Source organism: Dipteris shenzhenensis, chromosome 15, assembly GCF_047967505.1.
Source record: "Dipteris shenzhenensis isolate YYH24624 ecotype China chromosome 15, Dip_SZ_1.0, whole genome shotgun sequence".
Taxonomy (NCBI): Eukaryota; Viridiplantae; Streptophyta; class Polypodiopsida; order Gleicheniales; family Dipteridaceae; genus Dipteris; species Dipteris shenzhenensis.
The window spans coordinates 45,633,417-45,649,614 of record NC_141610.1 but is presented as its reverse complement, the minus strand read 5'-3'; the positions used below and the strand labels follow the sequence as shown (position 1 = coordinate 45,649,614).

At 51.1% G+C, this 16,198-nt stretch overlaps 1 protein-coding gene and 1 pseudogene across 3 annotated transcripts in view; both read left to right on the top strand.

Annotated features, from left to right (window-relative positions):
* LOC147893889 (RNase L inhibitor protein-like protein) overlaps window positions 1–15,086 on the top strand; it is a 68,164-nt gene extending 53,078 nt beyond the window's left edge. Inside the window, exon 10 of one of the 3 annotated variants that reach the window (XM_087386125.1) lies at window positions 14,606–15,086. In XM_087386125.1, coding sequence (XP_087242251.1) covers window positions 14,606–14,688 — 83 coding nt within the window. In that variant the 3' untranslated portion in view covers window positions 14,689–15,086. The remainder of the gene's footprint in view (window positions 1–14,605) is intronic. The other 2 variants (XM_087386124.1, XM_087386123.1) reach the window with 2 other exon arrangements.
* LOC147893890 (uncharacterized) lies at window positions 5,348–6,005 on the top strand (annotated as a pseudogene).
* Window positions 15,087–16,198: the final 1,112 nt, after the last annotated feature.

Genomic DNA, 16,198 nt, shown 5'->3' with positions numbered 1-16,198 from the left:
GGTCCCAGGGTTTTAGAAGGAGTAAAATTGATCACTGCCTCTACACTAAAAGGGCTAAGGATAATAGTCTGATAATCCTGGCACTATATGTAGATGATATGCTATTGGCTAGCAAGAATACTTATGAGCTAGATGCATTAAAGGCCAAGTTACATGAGGCCTTTGATATGAAGGATTTGAGACTTGCAGGTCATATTCTTGGTATGTGTATCACGCGTGATCGGAGTAGGAAACTCCTTTGGCTTTCACAGAAAGAGTATGTTACAAAAGTATTGCAGCGTTTCAATATGGAGGGGGGAAAGGCAGTGAGTATTCCATTGCCTCCATATGTGAAACTGAGTCATACAGATAGTCCCAAATCAGATGAGGAGAGGGCCATGATGGCCAAGGGTCCTTATGCATCAGCGGTTGGGAGTCTTATGTATGCTATGATAGCTACTAGACCAGACATTGCATTTGCAGTGGGAGTTGTTAGTCGGTATATGGCTAATCTAGGAAAGAGGCATTGGGAGGCAATTAAGTGCATCATGAGGTACGCTCCTGCGAATGCTCCCACCTCTCCCCGCTCCCGTCTACCTCCCTCGCACTGCGCGGTCCCCTTCCCCCTTCCCCTCCCTCTCTGCCGCTTCTCCGCTCGCAGCCGCCGTGCCTCCCCCCGTCCCCCTCTCCTCCTTCTCCGCCTGCCATCTGCCCCCCCCCTCCCCCCCCTCCTTCCTTCTCCGTCCCTCCACCCTTCCTCGCCTCCCCCCCCTCGCGTAGCGCTACCCCCCCCCTCCCCTTTCCTCCCCCTTCCCCACCCTTGCGCCACGTTGCCACCCCCCCCCCTTCCCCTCCCTCTCCTCCTTGCTTCCCCGCCCCCCCTCGCGTCGCGCTGCCACACCCTCGCCCTCCTCCCTCCCCTTCCCCGTCCTGCGCCGCGCTGCCACCCCCCCTTTCTCCTCCTTTTCTCCCCTCCCTCGCCATTCTCTCCCCACTCTACCACCTCTCCTCCCCCCGCTTCCTCGTACATCTCCATCCCTCCCTCTTTCCTCCCCCGCCTCCGCCCCATTCCTCCCTCCCTCGCCTCTGCTACTTCCTTTCCCTCGCCTTTTGGAGCTTTCACAGTTTGTCGGTGCGGTATGGCGGCCGTAAGTCCGGAACTGGTGGCCCAGATGGACCCCCCCCCCCCCCCCCTTCAGCCTACCGCATAACACTGACAGAGCATCAGGTCTCCTTGGTGAAGCAGGCCGCCACTGACTTTTCCCAGACGTCCGTTTATGGGAGAGTCATTGGCTACGATCCTTCACGAGCAGACATCAGGGAGGACTGGTTGCAATCCACCCTTTACCTTGAGGACAACCACATTGAGGAGGTCGCACTCATGGGAGGTGGTATCTTCTGGCTCAAGCTCTCCTCAGCACAGGCTGCGAGTGATATGGTCAGACGGTCCCCTACCTCTGTGGGTGGGAAGATCATTCTTATGGTCCCATGGTATAGGGGTTTCAGTGTAGCGGACTTCGATGCCCACTTCCTCATTCCCCGCCATCCAGTTACCCTCATCTTCCCAGGCCTTGCAACAGAGCTTCGCCCGATCATCAGGGACTTGGGGGCGCACTTTGGCTGGCCCATGCAAGACACCTTCGTTAATGCGGCGGTAGCCCAAGGGGTGCCACGTGTCAAAGTGGCAGTCCTAGATCCGCAGAGTATCCCCTCGGAGTTCGAGATTGAGACGGACACAGGTGTGGTGACACAGCGCATTATGATCACTGGTCGCCCAGGTCAGTGTCTGAGATGCCACGGCTTCGGGCACCAGGCGCGCTCTTGCCCTCACTTCACGAGGACAGAACCTCAGATGGCCCCCATCCAGGCAACTCAGGATCGCCCCCGCCAGGCATCGACACCCCCTCCCGAAGGGGAAGGCTGGACTGAGGTCAAAAGGAAACGGAAAGGAAACAAAACAGTAACAAAAAAGCCCCCCCCTCTCCAGCAAGAGACCCCTGTGGTCACCAGTCAGCAGCAGCCCGGTAAGGGGAAGAAGAAAGGGAAGGAGAAGGTCAGCCAGCCTCCCCCTCATCCTTCACCCCGCCCCCCCCCTCCTCCCCCCTCCTCCTTGGTTCCTCTATCTCCCCCCCCTCCGGGACCCCCCCCGGCACCTTTGGTTTCAGCCCCTCCCTCTCCCTCGAGCATGTTCCCGCGAGGACCCCCCCATCCGCCTGCGGCCCCGAAGCTAGCACAGACCTCCTCCGCGCCTATCCCCCCTGGCCCGGTGGAGGGGAGAGGCCCTTCCCCGCAGACAGCCAGCACTACTCCAGCTCCTTCGACAGCCAACACCCCTCTTTCTGGTTCTGACTCCTCATCTTTGTCCCCCCACCCAAGGGCAGCTCCTAGAGCTCTACCGTTGGAGTTTTACCGAGCAGGACCTTGGGATTACTTGGATGTAGCAAGTATTGGCTCCCTCCCTGCATGCCTAGACATTAGCATCTTCTTCCTCCGAAAGGGGGCGGAGGGTAAGGTGTCCGTCCTTGCCCCTCATGATGGTCCTAGCTATTCCTTCACTATCACCAGTGACAGGAATGAGCAATGGACGAATGAAAATGTTTGGGAGACGACAATCCCAGGAGTAGGTGCAGGACTGGATCGGTAGCAGAGCAGTAGAGCTTCTTCATCAGCTGTGAAAGGAGGGTAGCGCTACCACCCCCCTGCCCCTTTCCTCCCCCTTTCCCACCCTTGCGCCACGCTGCCACCCCCCCCCTTTCCCTCCCTCCTCTCGTCCTTGCTTTCCCGCCCCCCCTCGCGTCGCGCTGCCACACTCTCGCCCTCCTCCCTCCCCTTCCCCGTCCTGTGCCGCGCTACCACCCCCCCCTTCCTCCTCCTTTCCTCCCCTCCCTCGCCATTCTCTCCCCACTCTACCACCTCTCCTCCCCCCGCTTCCTCTTACATGTCCATCCCTCCCTCTTTCCTCCCGCGCCTCCGCCCCATTTCTCCCTCCCTCGCCTCTGCCACTTCCTTTCCCCTGCCTTTTGGAGCTTTCGCAGTTTGTCGGTGCGGTATGGCGGCCGTAAGTCTGGAACCGGTGGCCCAGACGGACCCCGCCCCTCCTTCAGCCTACCGCATAACACTGACAGAGCATCAGGTCTCCTTGGTGAAGCAGGCCGCCACTGACTTTTCCCAGACGTCCGTTTATGGGAGAGTCATTGGCTACGCCCCTTCATGAGCAGACATCAGGGACTGGTTGCAAGTCCACCCTTTATCTTGAGGATAGCCACATTGAGGAGGTCGCACTATGGGACGTGGTATCTTCTGGCTCAAGCTCTCCTCAGCACAGGCTGCGAGCGATATGGTTAGACGGTCCCCTACCTCTGTGGGTGGGAAGATCATCCTTATGATCCCATGGTATAGGGGTTTCAGTGTAGCGGACTTCGATGACCGCTTCCGCATTCCCCGCCATCCAGTTACCCTCATCTTCCCAGGCCTCGCAACAGAGCTTCGCCCGATCATCAGGGACTTGGGGGCGCACTTTGGCTAGCCCATGCAAGACACCTTCGTTGATGCGGCGGCAGCCCAAGGGGTGCCACGTGTCAAAGTGGCAGTCCTAGATCCGCAGAGTATCTCCTCGGAGTTCGAGATTGAGACGGACACAGGTGTGGTGACGCAGCGCATTCTGGTCACTGGTCGCCCAGGTCAGTGTCTGAGATGCCACGGCTTCGGGCACCAGGCGCTCTTGCCCTCACTTCACGAGGACAGAACCTCAGATGGCTCCCATCCAAGCAACTCAGGATCCCCCCCGCCAGGCATCGACACCCCCTCCCGAAGGGGAAGGCTGGACTGAGGTCAAAAGGAAACGGAAAGGAAACAAAACAGTAACAAAAAAGCCCCCCCCTCTTCAACAAGAGACCCCTGTGGTCACCAGTCAGCAGCAGCCCGGTAAGGGGAAGGAGAAAGGGAAGGAGAAGGTCAGCCAGCCTCCCCCTCATCCTTCATCCCACCCCCCCCCTCCTCCCCCCTCCTCGGTTCCTCTATCTCCCCCCCCTCCGGGACCCCCCTCGGCACCTTTGGTTTCAGCCCCTCCCTCTCCCTCGAGCATGTTCCCGCGGGAACCCCCCCATCCGCCTGCGGCCCCGAAGCCAGCACAGACCTCCTCCGCGCCTATCCCCCCTGGCCTGGTGGAGGGGAGAGGCCCTTCCCCGCAGACAGCCAGCACCACTCCAGCTCCTTCGATAGCCAGCACCCCTCTTTCTGGTTCTGACTCCTCATCTTTGTCCCCCCACCCAAGGGCAGCTCCTAGAGCTCTACCGTTGGAGTTTTACCGAGCAGGACCTCGGGATTATTTGGATGCAGTTGGTATTGGCTCCCTCCCTGCATGCCTAGACATCAGCATCTTCTTCACCCGAAAGGGGGCGGAGGGTAAGGTGCCCATCCTTGCCCCTCATGATGGTCCTAGCTATTCCTTCACTATCACCAGTGACGGGAATGAGCGATGGACGAATGAAAATGTTTGGGAGACGATTCGTGATCAATCCCAGGAGCAGGTGCAGGACTGGATCGGTAGCAGAGCAGCGGAGCTTCTTCAGCAGCAGTGGAAGGAGGGTGATGTTCGTCTGAGATGGCGCCACAGCGCCAAACGCTTCCGCCTTTTGGTCATCATTCGACCGCCTCTGGAGTGGATCTATGCGGAAGGGCTCCACCCTTGGAGGACCTCAGAGGTAGCGGGCTTCTACAGTATTTCCCTGGTGGAGGCTTCGAGTTGGTTAGAGAGAGCTTACCACCATGGGACGAAGGGCCTTTCCCCTCTGCTGAAGGTTTTAAAGGATGGGTCCGATGATCCGGCCTCTCCTTCGAAACCTTCATAGAAGCGCCTTCGTCTGCACACTGGACATCCTCCGACCACCTCGACATCGACCGCAAGCAGATAGCTGTTTGTGGCCCATCTCTCCTCTTCATGAGTATACGCATTATCTCTTGGAACGTCAACGGGTTTCACTCTTCAGGAACCCGCGGCCCCAGGAAGATGGTGCTCAGACAGGAGCTCCAGTCAGCTTTGGTGGGAAGGGTAGATGTGCTCCTATGACAGGAACACAAGATTTCGGCTTCTCAGACCAGTAAGTGTGGGAAGGTCCTCACAGGACGCTCCCACACCTGCTGGGAACCTTCGATTGGCGAGCAGGGGAGGAGCGGGGGTGTCTGTACCTCCATCGGCGCTTCTCTAGTTCAGCATGTGTGTGGTTTTGGCACCTTGATCCCAGGACGAGCACTTTGGGTGGGCTTGAATATTGAGGGATCCCGCATCGGCATCCTCAATATCTATGCCCCGACCGACCTTAGACGGAGAGCCGCTTTCTGGAGCTCTTTGACAGACTTGTTGCCAGAGATGGATTCTTGGATTGTAGGAGGGGATTTCAATAACCTTGAGACTTTAGAGGATCAGCAGGGACGGGGCCCAGAGTTCCTCGGTATAGCTCAGGCGGAGCAGGCGGAATGGGACTCCTTCGTGTTTGCTGTGGGAGGACGGGACAGTTGGAGGGAGCCTTCCTTCTGCAGATGGACAGGGAGCTTGGACTTCTCTTGGGGTTACAGGAGGAAGGGAGGCAGACTTTTGGAGCGGTTGGACCGTTTCTATGTCAGTGATTGGGCGATAGGCAGAGGTGGAGAGTCAGGGGTGGTTCCAGGGACGACCCTCTCTGACCATGCCCCAGTCATCCTAGTCCTCGACTCAGCCTCTCATTCCTTACCTCCCCGCTCGTGCCGGATCCCAGACTCCATCTACTCCAGAGCAGCGGTTTGCAGCAAGATAGTGGACCTGTGGGAGCAGGATTGGGACCCCATGGGGGATATGGCAGCTCAGGTAGCTCAGGTTCTTGCCGAGTCTAGTCTCATTTGTTAGCAGGAGGCAACTCTGGTCAGGCAGCAGTGGTGGGCGAAGGAGAGGGGTCTCAGACGAGACCTTGCCTCGATACAACGGATGTAGCAGTCTTCTCCAAGCTCTGAGGAGCTCAGACAACAGGAGGTTAGAGCCCGAGCCATGTTAGAGGAGATCACCCAGCGACGCTCAGAGTTCTCATTTCATGCTTCCAAGTCCTTTTGGGCTAGGAAAGGCGACAGGATGTGCAGAGAGTTCTTCAGGACTCATGGCCAGAGGTCAGCAGGGGAACAGCTCCGATCTCTTAGAGCGCAGGATGGTAGTGTCAGAACAGATCCAGACGAGGTCAGGGACTTGGCGACAGATTTCTATAGATCCCTGTTCCAGCAGGAGCCCCCAGACCCTCGTGCCCGCCGATGGAGGGAGGAGGTGTGGAGGGATACGCCGTCGCTCGTGCAGCCTAGCATGAGTGAAACCCTTCTCGCCCCATTCACCGTGGCAGAGATGCAGGATGCTGTGAGCGATATTGATGGGCAGAAATGCCCAGGTGAGGATGGGCTCTCTAGAGCTTTCTTCACCACCTTCTGGGAGCAGATCCACCAGCCCTTGCTCGCAGCCTTCCAGCATATCTTCTCCAGCGGACAGATGCCAGAGAGCCTTGCGACAGGCTTGATTTGCCTCATCCCCAAAGGGGGGGACCGTCAGGAGATCAGACAGTGGCGCCCTATTACCCTCCTCCCGACTGCCTATAAAATCCTCGCCAAAATGATCAGTAGCCGCATCCGACCCTTGCTACATGACTTGATCCATGACACCCAGACCGGTTTTGTCCAAGATCGCAGCATTTTGGACAACATTTTCACATTCTCAGAGGCGACGGAGTGGGCCCAGCATAGTGGCCAGCACCTTGCCATACTCCTTCTTGACTTTGAGAAGGCGTACGACAGGGTAGACTGGTCCTTCTTGGAGGGCACACTTCCTCGGTTCGGTTTCCCGGACAAGTGGATCAGAGGTATTGCTAGCCTCTACAGATCGGCCTCCAGCCGGGTTATCATTAGTGGCAGGATGGGGGAGAGATTCACCCTCGAGTGCACGACAGGGTAGACTGGTCCTTCTTGGAGGGCACACTTTCTCGGTTTGGTTTTTCGGACGAGTGGATTAGAGGTATTGCTAGCCTCTACAGATCGGCCTCCAGCCGGGTTATCATTAGTGGCAGGATGGGGGAGAGATTCACCCTCGAGCGCTCGGTACATCAGGGCTGCCCGCTTACGCCCGCTTACGCCCTACCTCTTCCTATTTTTTGCGGAGGCCATGACTCACTTCCTACGAGCCCGTACCACTGGTCTTCGAGGGATGCACCTCCCTATTCGGGATGATGCGTGGATTCTGAGTATGCAGACGACACGGCCCTGTATGTGCAGGATGATATCGAGTCACTGGAGCGAGTGAGACTGTCATTAGAGGTTTTTTCCCTAGCCGCTGGGGCGAAAATCAACTGGCATAAGTCAGTTGGTTTTCCTACGGATCCGGGAGCCAGTTCACAGTGGGGTGTTTTCCTGGGGTTTCGCTGGATCCCTAGAGGACAGATAACACACTACCTGGGATTCCAGGTAGGGCTGGATATCACGCCAGCTCAGCAGTTCCTACCGGTCCTAGTTTCCATACGGGGGAACCTGAGAGAGGCTGTGCCGCAACTTCCTCCAGACCGAGACGAGGCCGCGGAGGAAGGGGGAACGGGGCTGAAGTGAAAATCCACCGGATAGACGACTGCCAATCGCCCCCTCTCTGGGGGATACACGCGCTGAGACCATGCTGAAGCAAGAGCTTCCACGTCTGCCCTCCTAGGGTCAGGCCACGGATGACTAACTTGCCAAGTAATGCCTGACTCTGCAGTTCTAGATCTATGATGCCAAGACCGCCCTCTGTCTGGGGGAGAATGACCGTCTGCCAGACGACCTGGGCTATGGTGGTGCCGGAACCATCTGAGCCAGACCACAGAAAGTTCCGCACTAGTCTCCTCAGCTATGCACGATCTCGAGAAACACCAGCAAGAAGCCACGTACCAAGCGGTGGCTAGAAGGACCTGATTGACCACAAGGGCCCTGCCTGCCAGAGATAGCCGAGCCGTGCTCCAGAAGGCTAGCTTCCGTGGGCGCTCTGGGCCTGCGCGCTCGCTCCGGGTTTGGGGGGACGTCTATAGCCAGTTGGGCCCAGGCGAGCTGGCAGCAACAGTAGGTACGGCACGTGGGATTCAGGCTCGGCGAGCGGAGATCGATGCTGCCATTCCTGCAGGTTGGAGGATTCCAGTGATCACCAGACAGCTCTTCCCAGGAGATGAGAGGTGGCTAGGGCAGTTCACACCCCGCGGCATTCCTTTGGTGGTTGCAGGCCTTTTCTCGGACTCCTCGATCCACTTCTTCTCCGTCGCCGATGGTAGCCGTCTCCAGAGCAGAGAGGCCGTGATCGACCGCCCGCTTCTCTGGCAGCGCCTTCGCATCATAGGGCTACAAGGGAAAGCGTGGCATATAGACCCCCTGATTGTTCAGGACTAGGACTGGAGACTCTGGATTTGGGAGGGTCGCTCCTTGACAGAGGTGGAGTGGGACCCAGGGGAGTGGCGCTGGCCACCACTGGAGACCTCAGAGAACCCTACCCCCTTCTTCTCATACAATGCACGTACCGGTAGGCGTGCTCTTGGGGCTCTCCAGCGCAGGCTACCCACCCAGGCACATAGTTGGTATGCCCAAGGGATATCTCTGGTTTTTCTTCGTACATTTTGGAAGACTCTTTGGGCAAGTTGGCGGCCGAGGAAGATCTCTTATTTTCTTTGGATGGTGGTCCACAAGGGGCTACCAGTTGGGAGATGGCTGAGGCAGATGGGGCAGGAGGGGCACTGCCAGATGTGTTTTCAAGAGGAGTCGTCCCTGAAGCACTGCCTTTGGAGCTGCTCGCATGCTCAGACAGTGTGGAAGGGAGTCATGGGGATCTTAGCGAGGGCTGCACCCGAGCTAGGACCGGTCACTTGGGGAGCCGTTTGCTGGTGCAGCACTGAGATGGGACATCACTTGGCTTATGAGTTCTCCCGGCAGGATCCAGTTTTCTTCATCACGCAGGCCACCTGGGCATACATGGACAGCTTCCCTTGGCATCTGACAGAGACAGATGCAGGAGCGATGACTCAGCACCCAGTTTGGGAGATCATAGGGAGTATTGTAGGCTGGCATATCTGGACTTCCAGATGTGCGTAGACCCTAGGAGATCAGGTTTCCTCTGCTACCCAGACCCTAGCGGACATTTGGAGCACGATCATTCACACGCTCAAGGGTCAGTGGGATCAGATTCAGGGGGAGACCCGGGCAGGGATAATATAACTAGCACTACTTTTTGCACAAAAAAAAAAAGTGCATCATGAGGTACATGAAGGGTACCAAGGAGATGCGCATTTGCTTTGGTAGAGGACACATGCGTGTACTTGGGTACACAGATTCAGACTATGCAGGGCATGTGGATAGTAGGAGATCCACTTCTGGTTATGTGTTCACCTTTACAGGTGGTGTAGTGTCGTGGATATCTTGTGCACAAAAGTGCGTTGCTTTGTCTACCACATAGGCTGAGTATGTTGCAGCCACAGAGGTTTGCAAGGAGGCTATATGGCTTGATTGGCTAGTGGGAGATTTGGGGATTCATACAGGTGTATCGACATTGCATAGTGATTCTATGAGTGCTATTCAGCTTGTGAGAGAACATTGTGATATATACAGCATGTACCATATTTACAGTAATTTTTTGGGCGCCTTCCTGTGTCATGGGTGGTTCGATCAATTTTAGAGGTGTTACTAGAAGCCGAGGGCCACTAATGTGAGAGGCTGGGATTGGGGGTGGACCTATGACATGATACTACAGTGGGCAAGGATCGCGCTTGTGGATGCTGGAAGTAATGTGAATCGGAACAGGAAAGGAAAGAACACGCTGTGAGAGAAGACTAGGGAAGGAGAACTCTGAGAGAAGACGGAGAGAGAACACACAATGCAAGAGACAGTAAACATAGAGAAGACTCTGTGAATGAGAGCACATCATAGAGTGAAATGAAACCAAGTATACCAATCCACCTCGGAGATAGAGCAGTACAACAATACAATAGGCAAGCTCGTAGCTCCAGCCCGTCTCTTCTCTCCTCTCAAATCTGCGTACAACGAAAGAATGAATGAATGGATCTTGATCTCCTCCTGATCTCTCCCCTAGTTGGAAATCTCCCATCCTTTCTCGTATTGGCTATCCCCTGCACCTTAGCCATGTACGGCTCCGTCACTTTATGTCTTCTCTGACTGTCAGCTTCTTCCTAGTTGGAACTACTCCGTGTGCACCACATGTCTCTTACACGGAATTTAGATGTGAAGAGATGGATTCCCCTCTATCCAATTTTAAGTCAAAGAACTTGATAAGCAAGCTAAACTTAGAGCATCTTCCGTGTGATCTAAAAACATGCTCAAGATGAGTCCATGCAGCATGAGCAGTCTCACATCCATCAATGTGATGAATAAAGGAATCACTCAAACCAAGAGCAATTATAGCAAGTGCTTTTTCATCTTTGGGAAGCCATGAAGCTTCTCCTTCTCTAGTTGTAGGTTTAGTTTCTTTTCCATTTGCTACCTTCTATATTCCCTTTTTCATGAGAATAAACTTCAGTTTTGTTTGCCAAGTGTGAACCTCTCTCCTTCAAACTTACCTATTTTCAGTTTGGAAGCCATTTTGGGAAGGTCTTACCAATTTAATGGCAGTTTCTAATCCCTTTACAAAAGATCAATCTTTCTGAACAAAGAAATCACCTTCACCATATAGATGTAAATTGCAAGATGAGAATTCAGAAAATCCTAATTGTTTGGCATATGCATAACTAGTTGGCTTCTTCCACAACCTCTTAACTAGAGTCTTCTGTACCTTGTACTTTGTCTTTGTAGTCTTCTTGGCACTTGAAGAAGAAGATTGAGAGTTTGGCATTTTGTCAAGAAATCAACATCAACTGAACTTCAAAGAGCATTCTCTGATCTGAACAAATCTCTTATTTGAATTTTAACTCCTCAAGCATCAACTTAGCAATTAGTGTAGCATCTATTTTCAAAAAAAGTCAAGAAATGCTTGCAAAAACAGAGTAACCTTGGAGGATTGCTACCTCACACCACAAGGCATCAACCAGAGGGTATTTGCTGCGCAATTAATGACCCTTGGGAGTAGACTCAGTGGAAGTCTCAGACTAAAAAAAGCTTCACACCTCAAGGGGCAGCAGCATCTTCTCTGCCTTCAAAAACCATGTCTTCTTGAAAAACCCGACTGGTTTTTCTGTAGTTTCTTCTCATTCCTTGGACCATTTGCTCTCAAAATTCACCAGTAGGTAGCCCATAGGGTCGCCTAAGTGCACCTCAGACCGTTTTTAAAATGGTGGCTCCAGCAAGCTGTATCATCAGAAATGGCGTGGGATAGGGCGAGTGCAAGCACAGGCTGTAGAGGCCATAATCCTTCAATTCCTCTCAGGTGGAAGGGTGCCCTAACTAGGGGAATCTACACCTGAAAGCGCTGGAGCAATGGTGGCTTGTAGGAGGAGAATGAGCTTAAGGAAATTCATGGAAGAAAGGAAGAAGAAAACTCCATTTAGGGAAGAAGAGAGAATCTAGAGGGAATCTTCAAAGAATCTCTTCAAAGGCACTAGGATCTTCAGCAAGCTCTGATACCATGTGTGAATCCATAGAGAAAGCAATGAGGCATAAATGTAAAGCTTTATTTAAAGAGTGGTTACAAATATAGGCAACTGCCTCCATGTTGGTAGATCCCAGATCCATAATCATCTCCATGATTATCTCAATCAGTCACCTCCTATGATCACTCGCTCATCACACCAACCTGACACACCTAACTGATGAGTCACTAGAACCTTCTAGCACACCTACACTCACACACTCCTTGCATAGGACACCAAGCCCATAGGCATACACACACACACATCAATTTGCCCCTTTAGAAGCTTCGAAATGGAGCCAAAATGGCTCCAAACAGGCTGTGAAAGGAACCTAAAAAGAAGCTGAAAAGTGGACTTTTTTTCTTTTTTTTTTTGGGGGGGGGGGGGGGGGGGTGTCCCTAAGTCACCTAGGACAGTTAGGACTCCTAACCTAAGGACTGGTAAGACAATTAGGACACTGACTTGGTCTAACCTAACCCTCCTTGTAACCCTAGTTAGTACTAACCTAACCTAGGTCAAAACTAACCAAACCTAAACCTAACCCTTAACTAAACTAACGCTAGTTAAAGTCTAACCTAAGGCTAGGACTTTGTAGACTAAGGTTTTGCAAGGCGGTGGAGGCGGCGCGCAGCTGGCAGTAGGGTGGAGACGGGGTCCGGAGGCAGTGCGGCATCGGCGTCAGCGTGAGCGTGGGCATGGGCGTGGGAGGCACGCTACGGACAGAAATGGGTTGTGCCTCAGAGGGCTTTTGGTTCCGTCGACGGATGAAGTCGACGGCTTGCTCGTGGGCGTGGCGATGGACGGGCAGCTCGAGGGCGTGGCGACGGGCAGCTCGAGGGCAAGATTGCCGTCGATGGCAGCCATGTGGAGCGCTGGTGCTATGGAGCGTTGGTGGTAATGTTTGCTTCGTCGATGGCAGCCGTGTGAAGCAAGTGTGCCATCAATGGTAGTCGTGTGAAGCAAGTTGCTGTTTGCTGCTCGTGGGCTGTTGTGGACAGGTTGCAGGGATAGATCGATGGGATTTGCAGCAAGGATAGATCGATTTGTAGCTTTCCTGTGTTGTAGGTTATGGCAACCCTTCTGGCTATGGTGATTCACCGGCACACTGTCTCGTTCAGCAGGATGTCCCTGTCAAATCGTTCGTAGCTGCCACACTTTTTTTTAAAAACAATATGGTGAAGCAATGGTGCCAAGGTCGGAGCTCTGATACCAATGTAGAGAAGGGGGAAGGGGCAGATTTGGAGATGGGGAGAGAATAGCAGAAGGAAGGGAGGAGAAGAGAGGAGAAGGGGAAGGAGAGAGGAAGAGAGAGAAGGATGAGGGGATAGAGAGATAGAGAGAGGGAGGAGAGAGAGTGTGAGCATAGGCAGCAGGAAGCAGGAAGGAGGAGGGAGAGTAGATAGGATTAGATGTCACATCAAAAAGGTACCATACAAATCATAAGGGGCTAACTTATATAGTCCCCCTTCTTAATCCTATCTTACCACCAATTTCCCTTCTTTTTCCCCACCTATTTCCCACCTAATTCCCTGCTATTTCCCACCTTCATTACAATGAGACACAAGCGTACACTCATGCGACAGTGGATAATCAAGGATCACACCCACATGAGTAGCCATTATAGGCAAGCTATCATGAGCCTACTCTCCAACAGTGCTAGACTAGCATGAGGATGGCTACAGGACCGGCAAATAGATGAATCCCGGCATCGTTCTCACAGGATCACAGCAAAAGGTCATCTCATGACACCGACATCCACCCTACATTTCTTGAAAGACCTATAACTCGCACACATTTGTGCACATAATTAATAGAGTCAATGATTAGTAGATCTAATATGCACTTGAAATAGGGCATTGATGGACTTGCGAGCTGATGCATACTTGCACACATAATTAACAAAAGCGATGATTAGTGGATCTAGTGCGTACTTGCAAAGCAAAAGCAATATGAGTACAAACTACGGAGTGGCTTAGCTCTCATGCAACTGCTGGATACATCCATGGCCCCCGGCCGTTAATTGATTTCCTTGAGGGATGGGTGAGGTCCAATTGGGTGAAGAAGGGGAAATGTATGTGCTGGATAGATCAACTTTCGGATTGCTTCACCATTGGATTAATATGTTGGTGCAGCAAGAATTTAAAGCACAATTGCCATATCATCTATGGAAGCTGAATATAGGTGAGGAACAAATGCAACCTGCCATATCATCATATCATCATCAAGGGAAACTTGCCATATCATCATGCAACCTACGAGCTACTTGGTCAAGGGAAACTTGGAAATATTAGGCTTGAAGAAAAGATTCAATTACTTAATCTAAACTATAATCCAAGCTCATTTAAGCTAACCAAGAACCTCTCATCTTTCTAGTTAAAGTTTTAAGATTATTTTTAGACTAATGAAGGGGGCATTTCATGTACATTTTTGTTAGAGGCACATTTAGGAGACGAGTAATAATTTAGCAATAGCTGGATCATAATGCAAATCTTAAAAGACTTGTAATGATCCTATGCTAAAAGTATAAGAATACCTGTTTTGTTAATTGCAACTTTAAAAAATCACTATCGCTCCTTGAAAAATAATAAGTAATCAACACTTTTGTGGGTATTTTCTACATGCCTTGTAATATTTTTTAGACTCCATAGGCTAGGGGGGGAAATTCTTAGAGCAAGAATTTGGGGAATCTATTGTAGACTTCATCTTAGAGCAAGAATTAGGGGTGTGCACATGCAAAATTTATAGCAATAGCAATCCCTTGTACTTGATGACCATGTATCTATGATATTTCTAAGGTTTTGCTCATTACAGCGAGCTTTCACAAAATTGGATTAGGGAAAATTTTGTTTTGGATCTGGTTTTCTTTTTTTTTTAACGACTGATTTTTAAGCATGAATGGTGCATTCCATACTTCAGATTGTGTGTTTATTGTTCTCAAGGGATTTTTTATGCTGCGCCTCTTTGTTGGGGGCATAAAATGTTATAAGCAGCTAAAACATTAAGGGCAAACTAATTGTGTATATGTTTTTGTCATGCAGGAGAGGAAAGTTCAAGTGAAAATGATGCGTTAGCACCCTTAGTACAGAATCTCAACCATATGAATGTACAAGATGGGCACTGACAAGCTGAAGAGAGATGAAACAAGGGCATGAACAGGGATAAACGCACATTGAACCACAGAAGGAGGTGATTCAAACATGGTAATGATTGAAATGAGCTATTTGCCTCAGCTATTATCGGAAACACAGCTTGGTACAGTAGTCGGCCTTAAAACAGTAAATTAATAGTGTATTGCAGCGCTATGCAACTCACTGCTTTGGAAAGGCTGACTGCAGTAATCTTGGTACTTATCTGGAGCTTTGTAGATGTTGTAGAAATATAGAGGCCCAAGGTCTTGTGAGTATACATTGAAGTTCACAATGGCTGTGATGGCATATTCTACACTACACTAAAAATGCGTTGCCCCTTTTCTGTCATGTTTAATGAAGTCAATAGATTAGATGGAACTGTGTTTTATAGAACAAACAAAACCTTTCAGATATATGAGTGTGTCATCAATGTGTGTTAAAAATATTAGGGTGTTCTGGTGATTGGTGGGGGAAGGGATCTGAACGCATGTCATCTTGAATCTGTGTCCACTTTCTTATGATAAGGCTGGGAGTTTGAGTTGAATGTTCTATTTCTTTGATGAGTAGGGAGTTCTAGGAAATTTCCCATTACTGTATGTGCATTAAGATGTTAAAGGGTATTTTCTGGTCGCTTTTGGGGGGGGGGGGGGGGTTTTCTGGGAAATCTGGGCACATAGCACTGAAGAGTGACTGTCTTCTGCTGTTAAAAATAAGCCTGGCACTTTGATATTTTATTTCGATGACAGGTAGAGAGTTTTAGCATTGAAACAGGGTCTTTTCCTCCATTTTGTTTCTAGAGATGGAGCTGCAAAATTAAGAACTTAAGCTTTACAATACGCAATGTGCAAAGTCAGAATGTAGTTTTTCTGTTAATGAATGTCTAGTGTTGAGCCTCTTCTTACCTCATTGAATTCATGTTAAACGGAGTCAGCTGAGCATAGAAATAATAATTGGAATTGAGGCCTCTGATTACCTAAGCAAGACCGAATGGTGAGAACTGTGCTACAAATCTATGGAGCAAAAGATGCAGCAGAAGTAATGGATGTACCAACTCCAGTATTAATGTAAGGTCCCATTGGCTCTCAATTTTTGCAACTTTCAATGCTCCTAAACTCAACGTAAGTCGTGAGCCCTACACCATGGAAAATCTCCATATCTCATGCCATAGCAACTTGTCAGGGGCTCAAATATGAACAAAATAAAATACTAAATTCCAACCCCTCTCTTCATGTTTATATTAAATAGCTACCACATGGGTTTTGATACAAGACAGATTACATAGATGAGTTACATGAGGATGACTATGTCCACCCTCAAGGTCCTTAAATTTGCATCACACTATGAAATTGCCACCCCATGCATATAATCGAATGACAAGGCATCCTGCTACTGTTGGTTTGGAAGTGTCCATAATCTTTGTTGACAAAGACATGCACCAGTCTACAATGTACAAATCCTCTCTTTGATGCTTACAAATCGCTCCGCTCTATTGTGCTTGCTTGA